Here is a 16,271-nt window from a genome sequence, read left to right on the forward strand (position 1 = left end):
CAAAAAGCACCAAAATAGGACATGCAAATAAAAAAACAGACAGAAAATGAAACAAACAAGTGTTTGTTCAGCAGAAGTGACAAAATCTTACAACCTTTAGCTTAAAATAATCCATCATTAAAAGCTAGAAAAAAAAGCTTGTCCAAATCTTGAACTCCCTGAACAATTTAATCAAGCAGCAAAAAAAAAAACAGCTTTTGGCAAACAAGCTGAATTATATAACTTTTAATTTGATTATATAAGCAGTGATAAACACTTACAATATTCTTTAGGTGACGTATTTAACGTGTAATAATGCTAGAGTTCCTGTCAATAGAGGTATAAAGGAAAAACAGCACCAGTTTGTATTAATAAGAAGCACTAAGCTGATTTTTTTTTTACATCATCATGAAGAAATATAATTATTTACTACTTTTATGGAATCCTGACTGTAATAAAAGTGCCGACGTTTTTCCTCCATCTTTGTTCTCAACGCTGAAATTCAGCTTCAATGTCCGTCACTTTGTCTGAAAGTTCAGCGAGTGAGCAAACAGTCAAGGAAATTCTTAGATTCACTGTAAAGAAGTGCTACTTTAATGCAAAATATAATATAATCGAAACTTAGGAAAAAGTTGCTTTAAATAGTAAACTCCTGTGAATTCTAGAAAGGATATGTTTAGTTGTGAGCTCCTGAATGGCCGACTGCACCTTTCTCTGGAAAACAATCTGTGCTTCACACATGCAGGCATCTTCTGTTATTTCACTCCTCATTTCCTCTGAAACAATAAAAACACATGAGAGTCCAACAGAGGGAGCCTTTCACTATCTGATGCAGGACACGTCACACAGGCAGAACACTTATTAATATAAGGATCACAATTCAATGTTAGATGAAGTCAAAAGTGTTATTTAAAGGAGTGTGGTTTAGATTACACATAACAGCGATGATTAAGTGTGAATTGATTTTTGTTGGAGAGAATGATTAGTAATATTTCAAAAAAAGATTTTAAATTAAACCATTTAGCACTTATGCTTACTCGTTGAGGTCCACCTTAAATAGGATATGAAGACACATAACATTAATCAATTTAAAACTGTATCCAAACAAATGCAACATGTCACTAACAATGCCAATGACCTAACATTTTATATATATATATATATATATATATATATATATATATATATATATATATATATATATATATATATATATATATATATATATATATATAAACATCCTCTATTTTCTTGTATGTGCAATTTTTCCTGCTACTGGAAATACAATTTCCCGAAGGGAGTAATCCCAAGGGATTAATAAAGTCAAGTCTAAGTCTAAGTCTATATATATATATATATATATATATATATATATATTTATTAGTGCTGTCAAAATTATTGCGTTATTATCGCGTTAACGCGAGGCCATTTTAATGGCGATCATTTTTTTAACGTGAGATTAACGCTATGTGGTTTTTTGGTACAATTTTCCAAGTACATCCCGCTGCAGCCTGCGGGAAGGCGGGGCTATTTCCCCCCAGTGTATGCATTTCTCATAGGCTTCGAGAGCGGAGCTCCTCAAGGAAAAAAGACGCTCATACACTGGGTAGCGCTAGTGCCTTTTCTTTAAGCCCCACCACCAACAAACAAGTTGAGTGTCTGGTAACTAGTAGCAACCTGAAATACGCTGAGGAAACAGATTACTGAGGTGAAATGGAATCTGCTACGGAACTCTTGCTGTCTTTGTACGCCACAGGTCAGTATCGTGTGTGTCTGTGTGTGTGTGGGTGGGTGTGTGTGTGTGTGGGTGGGTGTGTGTGTGTGTGTTCTCATTTTTGTTAAGAGGCTGAAAAGTAACTTTCATAGACTACCTCCATCTAGTGATGTTGGTCTATTGATTTTGATGTATTGATTGAAAATTGTTCATTATTATCTTGGTTAATTAACATCTAATATTAACTCTACTACATTTTGTAGCAGTAGGGTAAAATGCTTGTCTTTGTTCAAAAGACTGTATTAACTGTAAAGACTGTCTTTTACATCAGCCTGTTTTCAGGGCCTTTTTTTGGCTACATATTTGATATTTTTTGCTACATGCCTCCCCATCTTCTTGCCATATGTTTCTATGGCATAAATCATTGTCTGTGACCTGTTTTCATTTAAAAAAAAAGAACATTGGCACAAACCTAGCCTGTATGTATTTTTTGTATGTCATCGAGAGTATTTAAATGATTTTCAATCAGAAAAAAAAATTGCGATTAAAATGCGATTAATCGCGAGTTAACTTAGGGATTGATGCGATTAATCGCGATTAAAAAAATTTAATCGATTGACAGCACTAATATTTATACATGCACTTCCATAGCACAATAAAAAAGAAAAGAGAAAAGAAAAGTGGCGGGGGCTTAGCAAACACTTAAATCCATTTCAGAGATTGACTTTTCTTCTTGAGGTCGTCCTGGGCTCATATGAAGGTATGTAGACATATCCAGTGTTTTCCATTGAAGGAGAGAGACATAAAAAGGGGCTGACAGCTTTTTATAACCCGTAGCATCTTAATCCGTGTGGCGGTTCAAAGTGGGAAATAGCTGGAGTCCATACACTCAGAAAGATGTTAATTTTTTACATGAAGTTTATCTTTATACACATTCTTCAATCTTTTTCGCCATTGTTGAAGGGTGAGAGGCAGGCGCTTAAGCCAGGATAGAGTTATCACTGTCATTGCTACTAGAAGTAGAATCCGTGGTAACTTAGCTTCCTGTCATGATCACCACCCTGATAGCTGACCTAGTTGCTCATTTCACTCAGCTGCCTAACTCTGCCCGGTTACAGATTATCAGTCATCTCAGAGGGGGGGCCCAAAAGACTGTGTTGTCCCGGGCCTAGCAGAGCTGTCAGCTGGCCTGTCACTGGGTGTGTCCTGTTCCTGTTCTTGCCTCAGTGGAGGGAGTGAGTTTTAAAGTACCGTAGTTTTCCTGTTATCATGCCTTGTTCTGCCTCTCTTCTACTGAGCATGGCCTCAGTAAACCCCCCCCCCCTCTCCGTTTTAATAAACGTTTTGAATCTTCCCACTGTCTGTCTCACCTTGAATATTGGGTCCTAAGTTCTGACTCACTTCTGACAAATGCAGTGGATCCAGTGTTTAAGTGAACTTAAATATTTTTTTAATGATTCTCTGAAGTCCTGGACAGAAAGGAATCAGTAGGGCATTAAAAATTTGAGTTTGATCCCCAGGCTACGATCCTCCAGCACACATTTGTAGCATTTCTGTCATATTTTCCAATCCTGAAAGGTGTTTTGAAGAAATTCATTCTTAACTTTCAGTGAAATTCCTTCCAACCTGGACTGTGGGTGATCTTTAACCCTTTTTCACAAATCTCCTCATTGTTATTAACAATATTCATTTCTAGTTCCCTCTTTTGTTTATATTTACAGAACTGTTAGAGAAATCCATCTGAAAGGTGCCTGTTTTAATTGATGTTTTTAACCAAAGAACCAACACAGTGGTCCTTTTCTTTATGATTCAAGCTCACACTAGTGTATATTAATTTCTTTAACAAATTTCTATTTAAATTGACAGATGGGATTTCCCAGATTGAACTTCCTAATGTAAATCCAAACAGCCTCAGGGAAACTTCTTTCAGACTGTTGATTCAGGAAATGCGTAGCTTCGAATGGTCATAAATTACCCAAGATTGGAAGATATTTTCCATACAGTATCCTTACGTGAACATGTTTTCTGGTCTGAATTTAGTATATATCCTTCTCGACACATGCAGTTGTAAGAATCAGCGTTGTTGATACAAATGTGCTGGCAGTCGTGTCCCTGGGCACATGCATCCGAACCTGGAGGATGACACAGAGTCAGTTTACTCTGTCCCAAACATGATTTAGTTTTCAATTTATGTTCAATCTATGGCATAACCTGGGAATGTCTGAACCACTTCGTTTCATAAAAAACTGAAGGAAAAAGTCACAGAAATTCATCTTGAAATAGGATGTTAAGATTTTTTACAATGGAACATTTCCATTGTAGAAAAAAGTAGATATAAAGACCAGAAAATGTAATTTCGTCGGACGAAAAATAATCATTCTTACTACTGATTTTTTGGACTTCCTCAGTATCCATGTTGAGCCTTTAACCTCCTAAACCCGACCGGCCCAGTACAGGGCCCAACTGACACCTGCTCATTTTTATCTATTTATAGAAAAGGCCAAAACACAGTCGCATGGTGTTTGATCCCCATGCCTTTCAAATGAGGCATTAAAATTTTTAAAACAAGTTTCAAAATAATTTTTTCACAAATACTTGTGCCAAAATCAAATTTCTGCCAAGTGCACTGCCCACTAAAACCTTTGTGGAAAAAACATGCTCTAAATTATTCAGTCCAAATTTGCTTGAGTTGTAGTCGAGATGTGGATCTATAAAGTCTGAGGTTCATCCAGAGTTTCAAATGGGCTTTCATGGTGTTTATTTTGGAAACAAATTTGGCGAGGCTAAATATTTTTCTTTTTTTTCTTTGTTTAATCACCTTTAAATCAGACATTTAAAATAGTGGTTCAACCTGAAAAATATTCCTCAATGCCTTTCTGTCACAGAAATGCAAACAATTGTATTTCCAATTTATAGTTTGTGAGCTGGACTTGCTTTAATTCACATGTTATTTCAGGCAGAATTTGCTCCTAAGTGCACCTGGGCCTGAGTGGTTAAATAAAGAAGATATGATCTTATCGTTTCAGTCAATGTGTGTCATGCTGCTACTTCACTCAAACAGAGAGGAAGTTTTGATGCTGGGAGCATGAAAATGTTTTCACAGAGCAGCACTGGCATCCCATTGTGTTAGAGAGTCACGGAAGGAGCCTTTATATTACATTTACCTTGCAAATCAGTAGATATCGAGTTGGTAGCTTTCACGTGATTATAAAGGTGCCTCGCACATTTAGGAAATTTAGAAGAAACAAGAGCAGATGGTAGAGCAGGAACAAACATTGGTGGCTGGTTTTGTTGTCTTTGCATCTAATATGCAATGATTCCAAATAAGGAGCTTTTAACAAAACAAAATGCTCAAAAAAAAAAAGAATTACACAGGAAATACTCAGGCGAGCGTGGTGCAGGAGATCTACAAAGATTGCATGTGGATAAGATGTGCTACTCAATTTAATATAATTACATAAGTAAATAGTTTGTGCTACTGACAGTTTAGGAGAAAGATGAAGTTCTAAGCAATAAAGATAAAGTTAATAATTATAAGAATTATTTAAAAAAAGTCATAATATTGAATAATAGTTGCAATTTACATATAAGCATATCAAATTCTTCAAAAGATTATAAGATAAAAATAAAAAATAACAGATTAAATATGAATCCTAAAACCTGGAAAAGTTCCTCAAAGACCCAACTTTCAAGTGACTCTGGCCCATGAAGCAGCTATCGTCATATTTTCAGCACAATTACGCTCTAAATAGCTTTATTTATGTTTACCAACTCCTGAGATCAGCCCAGATATGTTTATATGGACAGAAAATCTCTATCTTCTTTTATGACACAAATAACTCCTCTGTGGAGTGAATTTACAGCTGGATGTGGATCATCTTTGCACATGCTACCTTGTTTATACATGTTTATTGAGATGCAAAGCTTTTGAATATCAAACCCTTCGTGTTTTAGGAGTGAAAGCTGTGTTCCTGTTCCATGTCAGTTATTCATTGTTCTAAGTGGCTAGCATTAATACTAAAAGCAGTACAGATTTCTGACATTGTACATGTTGTTGTTTTAAATAAATAAAAATGTAAAAACTCCCAAATAGATGCTGGATCAGTTATAGAGGCTCTCAAAGTTCCTTTTCTTACGTGAGCATGTTTTCCTGTCTGTGTTGAGCAAATAACCCAACCGACACTTGCAGACGTACGAGCTTCCACTGTTGACACATATGTGTTGGCAGTCGTGTCCCTGAGCACATGCATCAGAACCTGAAAAGAAAAGTTCAAACATCAGAGTATGCTGATATTTGACCCCCCTTCAGTTCAATTCATTTCATTTCAATACAAACTAGTTCAATTCAGTTTATTTATATAGCGCCAATTCACAACACATTATCTCCAGGCACTTCTAAGCAGAGCAGGTGAACGGAGCCGAGTGCCGCGCAAGTCCTGCTCCCCGCTCAGGAGGATGTTTGCTAATTCGCTCCGCCGCTAAAAGTTGCACCAAGACGCTCCGCTACAAGACTACATTAAAAAAGATCACTTCCCATCCCATGCAAATTAGATAATAGCATTAAAATAACATATAATGCATGTATAGGATCCATTTTCAAAAACATGCTCTTACCACAACAGTCACTTTATGTAAACCAACATATATTGTATATTGCTAAGTATAGTTAGCTTCTGTTTTTATGATATTTTATCCCACTTTTTTCACACAATATCCAATCCTCATCTTGGCGATTCTGTGGTTGAAACATAGACGATAACAGATTAAAGGCACAGACTACAGCTTAGGCTGTAGGCAGTGGCTGAAGCTTGTGCAATACATATTTTTTAAGCATAAAAAAAACTATTGGCCTGCAACTGTTTTTAATTCAAAATATGTTGAAAAATATCACACTTAAATCAAATAAATGTTTTTTTATCTGTTGTCAGCTCATTGGTCACAACGCAGGACAGGGCCCGGGAACAAGTTTACCGTACGATTTGTATCTAACGTGCCCTCGTTCTTCATTTTCCATTAGCTATTTTTTACTCTGACAGTAATACGGGATAAAGTGCGTTCCTTTTCCACTAAATATGGGACTGGTACTTCTATTTCTAAATATAGAACCACTCAATTTTTCAAGGGAAGGTTGGAAACCCTAACCTTCAAAGGCACAAAAATACAGTAATAAAGTTGTCCTTCTATAACCTAAAGAACAGCTTCAGGATGAAAGGACTACGCTTTCAACACAACCTTGAAAAACAGATTTATGCTCAGATTGTCAGGACTCCAGTCTGTGTGTTTGTTTTTGTGTTTGTCTTCCTTCCACCAACAGGAGGCGCCTGGTTCCGGTTTGCCTCCTCACACACCTGCTGACGGTTACCTCATTAACGGAGTGCTCTTAAGCTGCTGATTGCCACTACCTCGACGCCAGAGTGTTTGCCAGATTTTGGTACTCTAGCCAAGCTGAGTTTTCTCTGAGTAAGACTCAGTTCTTGTCTCCCTGAGTTTTAACTTTGTTTTTGTCTTTGCCTCTCGGCAGGAAGTCGTCCTGCAAACTGGACCTTTTCGGACCTCCTTTCCCAGGAGGGATCAACTGAGTCTTAAACTGAGCCGGGGATTAAAACAGGAGGTTTGGATCCAGTCTCCTTTTTGAGGACGTTGAAATTATTCTCTGAGCAAGGGAATCATCTTCACCACGACCCGTTCAAGTACAGCAGGAAATCTGAGTGGCAATCAGCGTCTCTGTTCATCTTCACCGTCCGAGTTCTGGGTAAACCCTGTTCCACCCTCCACCGAATCAGACATACACTGGAAAACCAACACACAGATTGGAGTCATGGTTCCTTCACTTCTCTGGAAACATGAGTCAACAATCAGATCCTCTCCTTCAAGATCAACGAATCAAATTTCCCACTGAGCCTGAACTAACAGTCTGTCTTCCCCTCGCCTTCCAGTTCCGGCTGAGCGGAGTTCAGGGAAACTCTGCACCGAGCTAAACATCTTCAATAAAATCAGTCAAACTTTTCTTCCGTGTCTCTCTGTTTGGTTTCACTGCATGTGGGTCCGAGCCTTAGATAAAATCATGACACAGATGCTCCTTCAAACTCAGAATAGTCCAGCATCATTCTTACCACACAAGGTTTCCCTAATATGGTGGATTGTGTAAATAATTGTGAATCATTGTGGAGATATGTTTACGTTAGGCGGTCCTACATGCTCCTCCCCCAAAACACATAAAAAAAAAAAAAAAAAAAACGGACCTTTCTGTCTCGGGCGCCATAGACCTCCATTATTTGAATGTCAGCAGACAGCAAGAAGCCTCCCAGATCTCCAGATGCATTTGAGATATCAAAAAAGTACTCCAGAGTGTTGTTCAGCATGGGGGTGAGTAGAAAATGAAGGCTAATCATGTTTTGGGTGTACTATTCCTTTAAAGCCCATAAAATCTAATTACAGGTATCCTATGCATAAAATGTCATTATTTGCTTGTTAACAGTTTTTATTTTTACTCTTTAAAGGTATAGTGGAGGATGTTGTTTTTCCAGGTGGATCATCAAAATAAGTGGTCCTCCTAATTGTCAATCATTCTGGTGATATGCTTACGTAAGGCCGTCCTACGACCTCGTCCCAATTTTCACTTAACAGATGGGAGTCTGACATAGTGGAAAAATTCCAAACCTTCTTTTGGAAAGGAAGCTTGCAAATAGCTTTTTTTTTTTTTTTAAGCATGCATGAGGAGAAAGTGCTTGTGCATGCTCTCCTTCTTGGGAGCAGGTACATGGTTGTGCATGTGCATTTTTTTTAAGTGGAGAGGGCGGGTCATTTCAAAAATTTGCGAAAAATCCTCCACTACACCTTTAATTTGTTAAACCACTTGGCTCTGTCTAACATACGTAAGAACTTAAAACTCCTTTGACTTGTGAGCAAAAGGAGACTTTGATAACCTTTACATTTAAACCTAAAAACTCGTTCAGTCACGACAGCTGGAGATTATAATCCAATAAGAGATTTATGTTCTTACGTGAGCATGTTTTCTTGTCCGGGTTCAACACGTATCCATTTTGACACTGGCACATGTACGAGTCACCACTGTTAACACAAACGTGCTGGCAGTCGTGTCCCTGGCTGCAAGCGTCTGCACCTAAACAGAGCAACACATCAGGCTGAAACATTGTTCTGGCAGAAGATTAACAAAGACTTGTTTGATTCTGCAGAAGCTGTAAACTTGTGGTTTAATCCTACACCACTGACAGACTTTTTTTTATGCCACTTGAAACTTTGCATCTGGAATTATCACAAACCATGAAGAAAACATGCATGAAATTTTATTCACAGAATTTTGCGGTTAGAATTGACAATTCTGCAACCTACAGTTTGTTTTTCAAAAAGACAATGCAGAAAAACCTTGAAGCAAACTAAAATATAAACTGTTTAAGAAAAGTTGTCATTTATGTAATAACTTCTTTACTACTACTTAGATATCATGTCATGACCTGCATAAATTTAATAGCTTGAGTACAATCCTTTGATAAATATATTTAAATAAATTATCCAAACATCTATAAGACTTGCTTAATCTCCAACAAATGTTGGGCAAGATTAGATTAAAAAAAAGAAGAATGAAATACTAAAAAAATTTTGTTGTTTTTTATCCTTACGTGAGCAGGTTTTCTTGTCTGGATTCAAGACGAAGCCTGAGCGACACTTGCATCTGTACGAGTTGCCATTGTTGACACAAATATGCTGACAGTTGTGTCCTTGAGCACATGGATCCAAACCTAAAGGGAAACCCTTCAGTTTCTGATTGGCTTATATCTACTAAAATCACAGAACAATCTGTGTTATTTGGTTAGTCTGTGAATTATTAATTAATCTGGCACATGCAATAAGCTTGTATCATTTCTGTAATTCAACTCTAGAGAAATACGTTGATGTTATTTCTCACCAGTTGCTATTATTTGTGCAGAAAGGGTAAATATTAAATAGTGGTGCTATTTAAGAACATGCAGCTTTGGAAGGTTTGGATGTTTAACAGCAAGCTTTTCTCTGTTAGTAGCAAATGCAATCACTAGTAGGCTTAATATCTGGAACGTTGTATGACTGATACCCAATTCCACAGATCGCTAGTCTGACGGATTCAAGCTGGATGATGACACATAAATACAGTCATTTTATTTATTTAAATAATTGATAATTTTCTCTGAAATACTCCAACCTTATTACTCCAAACAGTTATCCAAAAGCATAAACTGTTGAAACAGATGAACTCTCTCTAATCTTGGCTGTGGAGAAAGATAATCTGATGAAATCTGTGTTTTTGTCTAATTTCTGAGATTTCGAGCTATTCTAGTAACAGATCTTTGGTGAGCCTTTCTAGGAATTGAATGTATTCAGAGATCGAGAGATTAAAAGTTGGTACAAACATTTTTAGATGTCATAGATGACATTTTGAGAATTTAGTAAAATTTGTTTTATTACAGAAGCAATCCATGTAAATGGTGATAATTTTGATTAAAGCTAAAAGAGTCATTGTTGTTTAAAGTCAAATGGAGAGAACTTTAAGGACAAACCTTACGCATCACAAAGCGACCTATTGCAAGCATGCATGAGCTTAAAATAGAACTTGGACAGTTTGAAAAAGGTGACAGGATCATAGAGCATGCCTAGAAGCTACCGCTTAGCTTAGCTACACAAGTTTTAACTTTAAAAGGCTACTTCATAGCCATTAAATGAGAACAATAAGACACAATTACACCAAAAATGAAAAGATGTGATTGCAAAGCACCTAACTATTTTGAGCAACTATAACAAAAAACTGTGGATATCAGTGATAACCTGTAAAAAGACTGGTTTGGATGACTTGTTGATTAACAATAAGCTAAAAGTTGCTAAAAAGCCAAATTGATGAAAAATACAAACATTCTTTAGCTGAAATATTTCAGTAATATATGTTTTAAAACAATGGTAATGGGAAAAAACGACCATTTATGGAAGACTGGTGTTCTGTTCACTCTCTCCTTTTCAAAGTTTGCAGTATTTTTTTTTAGGATACGAGTTCTATTTTTAGTAATAAAGTAGGATTTTGCCGGTATAACCTGCTGAGTTGGTGTGATTTTTTTCATACTTAACAGTAAACATTTTCAAATTAGTTTTTAAATTTTTTGTGCGTGTTTTTATTTTCAACACCAAGCTTTAGCTCTAAGTTATTCATATTAAAGTTAGTTATTGCTAATCTAAGCCAATCCATTATAGGCTTTTATGAAATCAGCTTCATTGGTTGGTTAGATCAAATCTGGAGGAGTCCTTCCAAAAACTTGGAAAAATGTCAAAATAATTTGAGCCTGTTTTTGTTTACATCATAAACAGCTTGAGGAAACAAATTCTCCAATAAAATGTATTTTAAAGGAGCTTTTAAAGAAAGATGCGACTCGGGTCGCTTGTGTTGATATGAGTGACTAATGGAAATTTAGACTTCTTAGAAAAATTTAGCAAAATAAATCTGAAATGTTTCAATGCATTTTTTTTTAAGCTCTTATGGAAACAGTAGCTTTTTTTTAAAGGCGTTTTATGGCTTGCAGCATAAATTACAGCAGCGGCACATTTCTGTGAACAAAACAGACAACATCTTAAGAGGTTTCAAACATTTTAAAGAATGTGGCCAGAATTTGAATCTTCTTTTCTTTAAGTATTGTTAGTTTGGAATATTTTATGCATGTTTAATGCTAACCGCATTAATACAACAGTTTTTTCACAGGTTCTGGACATCTTTTAAGATTTACTTAAAACAAGTGGCATATTAGTGGTTACTTTCATACTTATAACTAAAGAAGAGTACAAATAGCTTTAAAATGAAGATTCCTTTTAAGATGCTGCCCGTATGCTCACAGGTATTTAGAATAGAACCGATCTGACATACCGTTGTTCCCTTTATTGTTATTATGGTCTTTCCTGCCATTTGGGCCTAGTCCGTTATCATCAATATCTGCACTCCCATTATCATCATCCTTACCACACAAGGTTTCCCTAAATTTGGATGTGAGCTTCTCGATCACGCCATAGGTTTCCACATAGAAGACATGGTCATCATGTGGTTGGCTGGCCATAAGCTGCAGGGAAGCCATATCGGCTCTGTCGACTCCCACTGCATAGATCTCTATCCCAGCTGATCGGGCTACAGCCGACACCTCCTCCACCCTGTCCTGGGGCCTCCCGTCCGTCACTATAATCGCCACCTTAGCGATGTTGGTGGAAGCGGAGCGGGCCCCGGCCTCCTTGGTGAAGGCTTTTTCCATGGCGGTCTTGATGGCCATGCCAGTCATGGTACCTGAAGCCAGGGGCTCAACCTTCCCAAGTGCCTGCTTCACCGAAGACTTGTCAAAGTAGGTGTTGAGGAGAAACTCGATCTTGACTGTGCTGGCATAATTAACCAGGCCGACACGAGTGGCGTCTCTGCCTATGACCAAGCTGTCCACCATGTTCTGCAGGAATGCCTTAGCCTTTTCAAACTCAGCAGGGCGCACACTGCGAGAGCTGTCTATGATGAAAACCAGGTCAATTGGACGATTTTTGCAGTTAGTTCTTGATGCTGTAAATGAAAAAAATATTTTAATTCCTTTGCAAAAATGAGAGGTTTTACATTTTACGGTGTGACAGAAGAGAGAGAAATAGTGTTACAATGTATTTGTCTTTCTTTAACCTTTGTCATGCTGGTATATTCTCTTAATTTTCTTCATTTCTTGGATGACCAAATAATTAATCCGCACACAATCATCGTATTTTTCATCACTGACAACAGATCAACAGACTATACAGCAAAGAAAAAGTAATAAGGCATATCAAAATGGGTAGACAAGCATCTGGCAATAGTTGGTTATATCTTTCGATGTATAGATTTATTATGTATTAAATATTAAATTTCAAAATGTAGAAAAATATTCAAAATGGCCAGGATTTCAATGTAAAAAAACAAAAGTTGACTTTCTTCCTCCCACAGATTTAAGATGATAATAACAAATAAAAAAACACAAAATTTTTGACAGCTTTTTCTTACTTAATTGGTCAGTTACTTTTCCTTTTTCTTAGAGTTATTGCATTGGGTACAACCTTAAAAAAAGACTCCAGAATAGCAGAGATTAATTAACTCACATAAAAATCTGAAAAGGAAAAAAAAAAAGCAGCAACAACAAAACTTGTTGTAAAAAGTATAATTTATTTGTTTAGGGGAGGTCCAGTGCCTGTCCTGTTTCTGATAGTTGCTGGAGAATCTCCAGTCGGCTGCAAGCAGCCAGATGGTGGAGCTTTAGGAAGACTGAGCTTAGAGCCATAAAACCAGGACTTATTGGAAGGATATGCACTGAAGAAAAGCCAACTAGTGTAAAAGACTGAAGCAGCATCAAATAGTGGAATTTTCTACATGTTAAGACTCAATAATAAATTAAAATCAATGCTGAACTGAGTGGAAATTAATTCTACATGAATACAAGTTGATGTTCTGTCAGTTTTAACTAAAATGTCAGTGGATGTGTAAATTCAGACTGAGCGCATATCGACAGACACAGGGGCCAACAGGCGCCAACAGGGGCCAACAGGTGCCAACAGGGGCCAACGGCGCCAACAGGGGCCAGCGCCTGTAGAACTGGTCCTGGCCCCTGTTATAGTGAAATATGACATATAAGCAAGTCAATTTTTCTTGAAGTCATTTAAGCATTCTAAGTTTAATATGAATTACATTTAAAATGAGTTGAATGTATTAAAGAACTTCAAGTGCATAATATCTAATTATCTTATTTTTAAGAGCAAAACTAATTATGTCTTTAGCAGATCATCATCACCCACTAACATTATTTTGAGAATTAACATTTTTTATTCAAGTTTTTGTGGTATAATAAATACATTTCTTATGGTTATACGTGCTGACAGAATTAGATTGTAACTGATTTGGACCAATTTTAATATTTCTTCTTTACTTTCGGCGCGTTTGTTGTTTGCTTTTCTTTTGTTCTGTGGCCCCATGGAGGAACGCTGCCCCTCCATGTTGAAGGAGGACACCCACCTGCGTCATCTCTCCGTCCCCCGGTCCTCAGGTAGGAGTCTGCACCTGTGCGCGCGCCCTGACGCAGCTGCACGCTTCTCTCGTCGCTCCTTCGGACCTCCTGGAAGCGTTTTGCGTCCTGCGTTTTTGAAGAAGAGATGTGGATGGGCGTTAAGTCCTTGGACTGGTCATACCGCCGTGGTGCAGAGCCCTGAGATCCCGCCGCTAAGATACCAAAGACCACCACCATTAGAGACACCATGTTGCTCCTTCAGCTGGATGGGAGCAGAGCCCCCCTCATTTATGGGCTGCTCCACCTCTGCCCACAAGGCGGAGAGTCAGGGGTCCAATCAAGACCCTGTACATTATTAAGTGAGGGCTGATACATCTCATTATAAGAAATAAATCAAATCTGCATTTTAAATCCATGATAATCTTTAATTTTATTAAAATATAGGTGATTATTTTACAAAGTGCTTAGTAACCCCCTTTGGACAAACTTCAGAGTATTTTACCTGGATATGTTTGGCTGGAGAAAGACTCACTGAATCACTGCAAAGAAAATTACGTTTTTAAGCTTCTTAGCACTTTATTCCCATATTCAAAATTAAAATAAATTACTACCAACTTACTTTAGATATGAAATTAATAAATAAATGAGTCCATCTGTGTTTACTCAGACTAATTTCAGTGAGAGAGGAAATCCAGTTTATTATAGAACATTAGTGAACAAATAAAAAGTGAGCACTAAGGAATGGACTGATGGGTCAGGACTGCAGAGCTTTAAAGAAAGATTATATTTCAAATTAATATCCATAAGCTTTGAAGATGTCACAGAGCACAGTTCAAACTCTTTCCCCAAAGTGAAAAGAAGATTTAAATCTAAGTGAGACTTAATCATCCACCTAAGCTCTCAATAGAGCATTAATCAGAGAGCACAGATCCATCCACTGCTGAGGAGAGACAATCGGTTATCAGGAAACGTTAATAATGCAGTTTATTGAAAACTTTGAAGAAGAAAATTATTAGGTAATGAAAACCATATAAAACCAACCCATAGATGAAGCACGGTGGTGGCAGCATCATGTTGCTGAGATATTTTTTTCAGCACTTCCAGGGAGTTGAGGAGATGGTGGACAGAGATCAATGGAGGGGAAGTCCTGGACAGAAATATATGAACGGCAGCAGTAGACGAGAGATTAGGGGAAATTTTCAGCACAAAGCGCTGGAAGTCACAGCCAGATCTCCACGGTAACGGTGTTAATCAAAGCTTACTCATGTTAGAATGACATGTATGAAGCGTGTCCCTTAAGTCCAACGATCACATGTTTAAAGTTCATCTGAAGAGGATCATAAAGTTAAGAATGAAAGTTATGATAAAATCCTCTTTTTTTTGCTACTATTAAGAAACACCCAACAAACTCAGCTTATATGTCCTGGTTGTTAGTGTTTTAGTATTTCACATTTGAAAGGATTAAATATTAGTGCAATAAGCTGCTCAATGACATGTCAAAAGGACAAAGTTTTGGTGCTTTTTAATTTTATAAAAACTCTTTTAGTTTAATTAAGGATCATTTGTGCAGAATTGTTCACATTTTTCGTTTTTTTGCTGAAGCAAACCTAGTATTAATCAGTAAATAGTTCTCAAATTCTTAGCTAACACAAAGAGCCACATGATGAAATGAGCTGACAGTGAAGTGACGTTCTTTACAATGTTCTGCTGGATGGCATGTTGGAAGTCAGCCAAGTCCAAAGACTCATTTGATCCCTGCAGGGTCCTAGTTTCTCAACCACAGGTGGCCTACAGAAATACTTTCAGCATAAATCCTGCATGTTCAGCTGGTCGTGAAAGATTCTGTTTTATTACACTTAGACACATTTATTTGCCATTTTGTTTACACTACTGTAAAACAAGAAGAATTTTCGTTTGGAACAGCTCTCTGCACAATTTCATTTCTTTTTTTTAAGTGCAGCCTTGAAAAATTGTAAAAAATCTATATAAAAACAGTAATATAAACATATGACTGTAAATTTACAGTTCTAACATTTTCATTTTTATATATATAATGATAAAAAATAATAATTATAATAAAATACAATATAATAACCCATTTTACTAAACATTAATCAGTGTGATGGCGGTGGGGAAGAAGCTGCTGCAGAACCTGCTGGTCCTGCATTGAATGCTGGGAAGCCTCTTCCCTGAGGGCAGCAGGGAGAACAGTCCATGGTGGGGGGGCTGAGGGGTCATTGATGATGTCACGGGACACGCAGCGCTGGGATGAAATGTCTTTAATAATATAGATTATATATTATTATTATATATTTAGAGGGCCTAAAGTATGGTTTCAAAACAGTATTTATTTAATCAAAAACATTTTCATTAATAGGAGAGTTAATGACACGAAGGTTGATTTATATGAATCATGCTGCCCTCTCATGGACTGAATGTAAAACTACAGAACAGAGAAGTCAGAGGCCACTGCTTCAGGGGAAAATGGAAAGAGAACAGAGGAGGATAATCCAGGTCCAGAAAGTTCATAAACTTTCCCTGATTTTCCTTCA

General features: G+C 37.1%; 1 protein-coding gene across 2 annotated transcripts; it reads right to left on the bottom strand.

Annotated features, from left to right (window-relative positions):
- Positions 1–311: 311 nt before the first annotated feature.
- Positions 312–13,994, bottom strand: LOC119783584 (matrilin-3-like). 2 transcript variants are annotated; one of them, XM_038285179.1, is made up of 8 exons: positions 13,728–13,994; positions 11,685–12,260; positions 9,334–9,453; positions 8,697–8,816; positions 5,830–5,949; positions 3,706–3,825; positions 654–755; positions 312–521 (listed from the first exon to the last, which is right to left on the bottom strand). In XM_038285179.1, the coding sequence occupies exons 1-8, from the start codon at positions 13,966–13,968 to the stop codon at positions 469–471; spliced, it is 1,452 nt and encodes a 483-aa protein (XP_038141107.1). In that variant the 5' UTR covers positions 13,969–13,994; the 3' UTR covers positions 312–468. The 2 variants fall into 2 exon arrangements, with proteins under 2 accessions (XP_038141107.1, XP_038141106.1); XM_038285178.1 differs by having other exon boundaries at positions 11,592–12,260.
- Positions 13,995–16,271: the final 2,277 nt, after the last annotated feature.

The sequence above is a fragment of the Cyprinodon tularosa genome, unplaced genomic scaffold (genome assembly GCF_016077235.1).
Source record: "Cyprinodon tularosa strain WSP-4 unplaced genomic scaffold, ASM1607723v1 ctg207, whole genome shotgun sequence".
Classification (NCBI taxonomy): domain Eukaryota; kingdom Metazoa; phylum Chordata; class Actinopteri; order Cyprinodontiformes; family Cyprinodontidae; genus Cyprinodon; species Cyprinodon tularosa.

What these genes read in the sequence shown, in the direction of transcription:
- LOC119783584 (XM_038285178.1), bottom strand. Translation starts at nt 13,968, where the DNA reads ATGGTGTCTCTAATGGTGGTGGTCTTTGGTATCTTAGCGGCGGGATCT. An exon ending in TAACAATAAAGGGAACAACG is followed by an intron (nt 9,454 to 11,591) that starts GTATGTCAGATC and finishes GTTTCCCTTTAG; the next exon opens with GTTTGGATCCATGTGCTCAA. An exon ending in AGACAGGAAAACATGCTCAC is followed by an intron (nt 3,826 to 5,829) that starts GTAAGAAAAGGA and finishes GTCATCCTCCAG; the next exon opens with GTTCGGATGCATGTGCCCAG.